The sequence below is a fragment of the Gymnoscopelus microlampas genome (assembly GCF_963454915.1).
Source record: "Gymnoscopelus microlampas genome assembly, chromosome: 21".
Lineage (NCBI taxonomy): Eukaryota > Metazoa > Chordata > Actinopteri > Myctophiformes > Myctophidae > Gymnoscopelus > Gymnoscopelus microlampas.
In genome coordinates this window covers 41,169,748-41,177,441 of record NC_139958.1, presented here as the reverse complement: position 1 = coordinate 41,177,441, position 7,694 = coordinate 41,169,748, and the positions used below count along the sequence as shown (strand labels likewise).

Sequence of the window (7,694 nt, the reverse complement as noted above, 5' to 3'; positions counted from 1 at the left end):
GAATAAGGTTAGGTTTTGGCACCGTTTTACTGAAGTTACGTTTAGGAATTAAGGTTAGGTTTAGGCATAGTTTACTGAGGTTACGTTTAGGAATACCAGGTGAATACCACCGGATTTGTCCCGGGGCGACTGTGTTTTGGGGCGAGCGTTTTGGTATTCCTTTGCTGGCCTTTACCTTATTCAGTTATAAATGACAACCTTGAATGACAACCATGAAACCTTAAAAGTTGAACCTGTACTAGTTATATTTTATAATTATTGTCAGGATGAACCAAAGTATGATCAAATACTGAAAACGAAATGAATTGTATGTAAACTTAGGTAAGCTACTCAGGTACTGTAGCCTACATCCCATTGGCTGGAGGGACAGTCACATTGTGATTGTAGGCAACAATAATATTTTGGTTTTTTTTTTCCGACCAGGTGTCTTCAATGTTTTTCAGGCCAATGACTTCTTAGCTGAGAGAGAGATGGAGCAGGGACCCCCACTAAAACAATGTGAAAATAGCCAAAGAGGAGTTGATGGTCTATATTCACACTTTGTCTCTTTCTTAGGTAATATTTGGCCAATGTTTGACCTGTATAGTTTGTTGATTACTTTTGACGCAGTCTTATTTATGTATTTTCATTTTAGAGGTATTAAAAAGGTCTTAAACGTCCTTAAATGTGCAGATACCCTGTAAACACTTTTAGGCTACTGTAGGTTTGTTGACTGTTGAGTGAGAAAATAATGTTGCACATGAAGCAAATGTGCAAACATGAGTGTCCCTCGACCCACTATGAGAACCACAGTAGTACTGTATACATACATATACTGTAGGTTAGCTATTTCTGTGTTTCTGGTCATATTGTTATCCACTCATTTTGTATGTCCATGGAAAAAAATAGACCTTTGACTAAAATGTCCATCACAAGCCAGCATGGTTCTGACCCCTGTCCCAGTGTATAGTACTAGCAATGTCCTTAACTCTTGGGTCTTAAACCATCTACCTCACACTGTGACAGACGATAGCCTTCATTGACCACCAGGCGACCAGGGGTCCTCAGAGGTCTATCCTTAGCCCCCTTCTTTATTTCAGAATAAATGTTATTGTCACATCACAGTTTACAGTTGTACAAAGTGGGTGGAAATTCATTATTAAACATGTCAAGAGACAGAATTTGTACATATCTCCACTTCTACTCCACTACATCTCAGGCAAATATTGTACTTTTTACTCCACTGCAATCATTTGACAGCTTTAGTCACTACAGATTTAGATTATTAATACAAAACATGCATTAACCTTAAGCCATATTTTACACTTGGCTATTTGAACATAGCCGATACAAGCTTGCAACATGTCACTTCATGATGCGTTGTGAGCTTGTAGAACAAGTCATATTTTGATGCTAATACTTTTTACTTTTACTCAAGTAAAAATTTGCATAGGGGCCTTTTACTTGTAACAGAGTATTTTCAAATGTTGGTATTATTGCTAATTTTAGGCCTACTCTTAAACCATCTACATTCAGTAAACTGGAACTGAGTTCAGTCTGTACTTTGACCTCTTTTTTCCATCTACACCAAATCTCTTCACCAATAATTGCCGATCTACAAGTTCACTGAGCTTGTAGATCGGCTATTTTAGGATAATGTTCCCCCAAGAATGTAGATGCTGGGGTTCAAGTGCACAAGTGTTCTTCCACCAGGTGGCAGTAAAGAGTTAACAGCTACAGCACAAGGAGGAGTTCCTCAGTGAAGGAAATCTAGTGAAACGAAAGTAAACAGAGAAACTAGTTTGGTGTCAGCAGCACGCTCTCTACTAAACCTTTCAACACGACGTTTTACACAAATACTGACAACTTAAACACTGGTAAGTACAGCATATGATTTATACTAACAAGGAAACGTCGGTCTGGCAGTCAGTCTAATCCTGATTTTTCTCCCTCAATGTGTCGAACAATTGATCTGAACTAGCCCTGAAACATGACTCATATCATGACAGTCATGGAACCACTTGTTCCTGTTTTTTTTAATGGTCTCCATTTACAACCCGTACATGTACATAAACGTTCAGAATTCTAATATAAAGTGCTGACCCACGGCCACGGATGTAACAAGTTAAAGCGCCTGGGTCCAAATACCCTTAACTTCCGTATTGATCAATAAAAAGTATTTTAATCCGATCGACGGCCATTTTCTCATAGTTTTATAGTATACCACAGTGCAATACACCTCCCAACCGATAGGGTCGCGTAGTCGAAAGCATAGGAACGTTTCAGAAAATGGCCACCGATCGGATTAAAATCATTTTTAGTGAACAATACGGAAGATACAGGTACTTAGACCCAGGCGTTTTAACTTGTTACATCCATGACTTTAGGGCAAACACTTTATGTTTGAAATCTGAACGTTTATGTAGATGTATTAAGGGTTGTAAATGGAGACCATTCAAAAAACAGGAACAAGTGGTTCCATGACGTGTGTGACAGACGAGCGTCATGTGAATTCTGAATTTTAAGTTGCACATGGACTTTGGCCATTAACACAAGACTGTGTGTGTGTGTGTGTGTGTGTGTGTGTGTGTGTGTGTGTGTGTGTGTGTGTGTGTGTGTGTGTGTGTGTGTGTGTGTGTGTGTGTGTGTGTGTGTGTGTGTGTGTGTGTGTGCGTGCGTGCGTGCGTGCGTGTGTGTGTGCGCGCGCGCGCGGCTGTGGCAGAGATCCAGTCAGGAACACACAGCTGCTTATGATTCAGTCTAATGATAAATGTACATGACAACAGAAGAAAAAACCTGATCAATGCTCACATTAGAAGTTAATTGATAGGCTAATATGCAATATGGCCAATTGAATTACAAACACCCTCATATGCCATGTTTTATTTACATTGGAATTATTTAATGACTTAGAAAATCTACTTATATCAGCCAAATAGGCTATGACGGTGAACAATTGTAATCAGTATGTCCTGTGAAGATGTCTCAGTGAAGAGATGAATGGAAGAGGGACAGACAGTCAGTACACTACACTTTAAATCCTGACCTTTTAAAGGAGGAGTTCACCCAAAAAAATGACTTATTTTCTATCAATTTCACACCCCATGAAGCCTTGATTTCATGGATTTATTTTTGTTTTTGTGGCATTCCTAAGACAATAATTTGATGATCGTGTGTATTTCTGGTAGGAGACACAAATAATCTACTTTGTGTCTCCTACCGGATACATTAGCAGGTAGGAGACGGGAATCAAATTATTGGCTTAGGAATGCCACAAAAACAAAAAAGAATCCGTGGATTCAAGGCTTCACAGGGTGTGCAATTGATAGAAAATAAGTCATTTCTTGGGTGAACTCCTCCTTTAAATCCCCAGGGTGGCCTGCCATGCGTTTTAAGGCTACTTTCACCATTTAAAAAATATCATATTGTTTTTTTCCAGCCAAAATCACTATCCATGATCTTATCACGATTCCCTTTTCATGTTGGTTTATAGGATTATTATTTTATTGTGTTCACAGACACATGTTAATGTTCACAGACACATGTAGATAGGTTAGATTTTGACAGAGATAACTATATAGGTGTGAGTAAGTAGCACCCAAAACTAAATTTGTTTCACTTTTATTTTCAGTGTGAAGAAATGGCATCTGCCAGCAGTCTCCTGTCTGAAGAGCAGTTCCTGTGTTCTATCTGTCTGGATGTGTTCACTGATCCAATCAGTACTCCATGTGGACACAACTACTGCAACACCTGCATCACACATTACTGGGACACTAAGGGTGTGTGTCAGTGTCCACTATGTAACAAAACCTTCTATAATAGACCAGAATTCTCTGTTAATAAAGTCTTCTCTGAGATGGTTTATCAGTTCAGGAAGTCAAAGCAGCTGAGACAAACCAAGACAAACCAAGAACCTGCTGAACCAGATGAAGTCTCCTGTGATGTCTGTACTGAGACCAAACTCAAAGCCCTGAAGTCCTGCTTGGTGTGTCTGACCTCCTACTGTGAGACTCACCTGGAGCCTCATCAGAGACGCACAGGGTTAAAACGACACAAACTAATCGACCCTGTGAAGAACCTGGAAGACATTCTGTGTAAGAAACATGACAGACCTCTGGAGCTGTTCTGTAAGACTGACCTCATGTGTGTTTGTCAGTTTTGCACTGAGTCAGACCACAAGTTACACCAAATTGTGTCTCTGGAAGAGGCATATGAAGAAAAGAACGCTGAGCTGGGAAGGACAGAGGCTGAATTTCAGCAGATGATCCAGGAGAGACATGAAAAAATTCAGGAGGTCCAACAATCAGTAGAGCTCAGTAAGAAAGATGCAGACAGAGAGATAGCAGACAGTGTGAAGGTATTCACTTCTCTGATCAGCTGTATTGAGAGAAGCCAGGCTGAGCTCATTGATGTGATTGAAGAGAAGCAGAAAACGACAGAGAAACAGGCTGAAGGCTTCATTAAAGATCTGCAAAAGGAAATCACTGACTTAGAGAAGAGAAGCTCTGAGATGAAGCAGCTCTCACGCACTGAAGATCACCTCCACCTCCTCCAGAACGTCTCATCCATCAATACCCCTCCACCCATCAAGGACTGGAAAAATGTCAATGTCCCTCAGTCTTCCTATGTGGGGACTGTGAGGACAGCTGTGGCTCAGCTGGAGAAGACACTCAGTCAAGAGATGGAGAAGCTGTGTGATGCTGAGCTGAGGAGGATTCAGCAATATGAAGTGGATGTAACTCTGGACCCTGATGCAGCGCACTGCAAGCTCATCCTGTCTGAGGATGGAAAACAAGTGAGTCATGGAAACATAAGAAAGAAACTCCCAGACAACAAAGAGAGATTCTCTTCATGTGTCTGTGTCTTAGGAAAACAAAGCTTCTCCTCAGGAAGGTTTTACTATGAGGTTCAGGTTAAAGGGAAGACTGGCTGGGGTTTAGGAGTGGCCAGAGAGTCCATCATCAGGAAGGGACAGATCACACCGACCCCGAACAATGGTTACTGGTCTATAGTGTTGAATAATGGAAAAGAGTACAAGGCTCTGGCTGGCCCTCCTGTCCTCCCTGTCAGAGAGGAGGTCCAGAAAGTGGGAGTGTTTGTGGATTATGAGGAGGGTCTAGTCTCCTTTTATGATGTGGAGACCAGAGTTCATCTCTACTCTTTCACTGGCTGCACCTTCACTGAGAAACTCTATCCATACTTCTGTCCATATCCTAATGATAATGGTGGAAACTCTGCTCCTCTGATCATCTCTCCTGTCAATCACACAGATTAGATTAAACTAATCCTCAGCAAAGGAAAGGTTAGTTTTCATTTAAAGCATGTGTATGGATTTCATACAGGTCAGTCAACTGTCATTGCAAATCAATCCATTGAATTGTTGTCCTTATCACATGTATTACAATATATCTATTGTCTCTTTTGTGTACAGTAGTTATTTATGATGTTATCAGAACAAACTAAATCAGCTATTGTACATGATGTTCATATGACTGTACTCCTTGAATTGTTTTCTCAAAGCAGACATTAACCACTTGGGGAACATTCACCAAAAATAGCAGATCTACAAGCTCACAACGGTAGATTAGTTATTTTCTGTGAAGAGATTTGGTGTAGAGGGAAAAAAGAGCACACCAAGTGCAGTGCCAACTCGGGTCTATTTTAAGTATAGAAGGTATAAGTTGTTAAGACTTGTGATTTGAGGATTTTGGGGTACAGTATGTTGAATGTATATATTGTAGTGTTCATCTTATGTGGATTTTTTTGCATGTCTGGGATTTGCTAATGAGGAAGAGTTTGATGTTTGACTTTGAAACAATGACGCATACAATATTGTTATTTGGTGGATTTACAATAAATGTTCAGTGTGCAGACAATTGTTTCTGTCTTTCACCTGTTCTTCTGTCCAGCACCTGGTGTTTTATTGTTTGGATGTGCAGTACATGTTTTAGTTATTATTTATTTATTATATTGTCACTGTCGGGCAGAAACCTTGTATCTCTTGTTTGTTTGTTTGTTCATAAATGAATGCCCTACTTCATCACACAAGGGTGTCCACACTAAAGTAGTGAAAATAGCAGATCTACAAACACACAATGCCTCACAATGCACGGCAATATTGATATTGTATCAATAAATAGTACATTTTGTTTGTAAACTCTGCCATCATGCATCCCATCAGCCGGAGGGACATGAACATTGTGATTGGCTAGTCAGTAGTATAGATCCCATAAACCAGATGGACAGGCAGTTTTTGTGAGCACAACCAAAGATTGTTAATATAGAAGATACGCATTCTCCATTGGAGCCACTAGAGGCGAAGTGGTACACAAATCCTACAAATGGTCTCCTAAGTAGGCATGGTTGTTCTCCCGCGACCACCCCACCACCCTCCCCCTCCCCTCTCCCTGGCTGACAACGTCATATGGATGTGTGTTTGTGTATTTTCTTCATTAAAGAAAATAAATGCTTTACATGTTTGAAAGCAAACTGTTATTGGCAAATATGCTTTTAAGAAACCTATGAAATTCCCACTACAAACACACATTATTCAGTCTTATGCTAGATGTGCTCCTGTTTCTGCTCAATGTTATAATTATACATATATATATATATATATATATATATATATATATATATATATATATATATATATATATATACCTTATAAATAAAAGGCCCTTATTTATAAGGTATATATTTTACCACTATAGACCATATGTTTAGAACATTAGCATGAATGTTATGTTTAGCAAAATGTTATGATTCCCAAATCATACCCCATCAACCAAGACAGTTAATAATGGAACATTATATTATTGAGCCTTGGAACACACTTTTTATTTATTTTTTAATACGTCCATAATTATCTCACATACTATATTCAGAATCTCAATTTAGAGCATCTTATGGGGACAGAGCATAGAGTTCAAATCTAATATAACATATAAGGGCTCTGTCCCTTATATTATAAGAGACAGAGCCCTCTATGTCTCGTCCGTCAGACTGCAGCTGGACCGAGATCACCCTTCAGATATTTTCCCAAATCTCGCGAGAGTGGGTTGCTGCGATAGAGAAACGTCGATAACAAAGTAGATTTTCTCCTAATTTGTGTCACAAAAAAAAAGCCATTTTAGTATGAAAATCGTTCATATTGTGTGTCTTGTGACGATTGGGTCCAATATTTAGTTCAGTAACCATGGAGCTAAGGAATGGTTCAGAAGCTGAGTTCACGTTGACTCTTCCATTGGAATCAATAGACTCCAACTTGCTTCCTGTCTCCTAAAGAGGTGTGCACCTACGTCACGCAGAAACGGGAAGTAAACCGGAGATTGCGTATCTTTAAATTAAAAATCTTTGGCACAACATAAGTGGGGTCCTAAAATACATATCGTCACTGTCAGGTAGAAACCGTGTATGTCCAAAAGTGTTACTTTTCAGGAGATGTGGAAAAAAGAACCTGTGTTCCAATGTAGATATTATATAGTCACAAGTTATTGTTCAATTATTTTCATTGGTGCAATATTTGTAAAACACAGACGCACTTATGCACTCTCAATTTACATTTTGTTTTCCCAAATAAAGAAAAAAGCTGATCTACAAGCTCACAATGCGTTGTGATGCCATGTGTTATGAGCTTAGTGGCTTTTTTCGCTACTTTTGTGCTACACTATTGTACAACAAAGTAGGACATTAATATACATTTTGGGTTCCGT

At 39.3% G+C, this 7,694-nt stretch overlaps 1 protein-coding gene across 1 annotated transcript; it reads left to right on the top strand.

The window, feature by feature from the left end:
- Positions 1-1,830: 1,830 nt before the first annotated feature.
- LOC311038254 (zinc finger protein RFP-like) lies at positions 1,831-5,762 on the top strand. Its single transcript, XM_084047655.1, has 2 exons — positions 1,831-1,856; positions 3,611-5,762. The coding sequence occupies exon 2, from the start codon at positions 3,620-3,622 to the stop codon at positions 5,252-5,254; it is 1,635 nt and encodes a 544-aa protein (XP_083903781.1). The 5' UTR covers positions 1,831-1,856; positions 3,611-3,619; the 3' UTR covers positions 5,255-5,762.
- Positions 5,763-7,694: the final 1,932 nt, after the last annotated feature.

What these genes read in the sequence shown, in the direction of transcription:
- LOC311038254 (XM_084047655.1), top strand. Translation starts at nt 3,620, where the DNA reads ATGGCATCTGCCAGCAGTCTCCTGTCTGAAGAGCAGTTCCTGTGTTCT.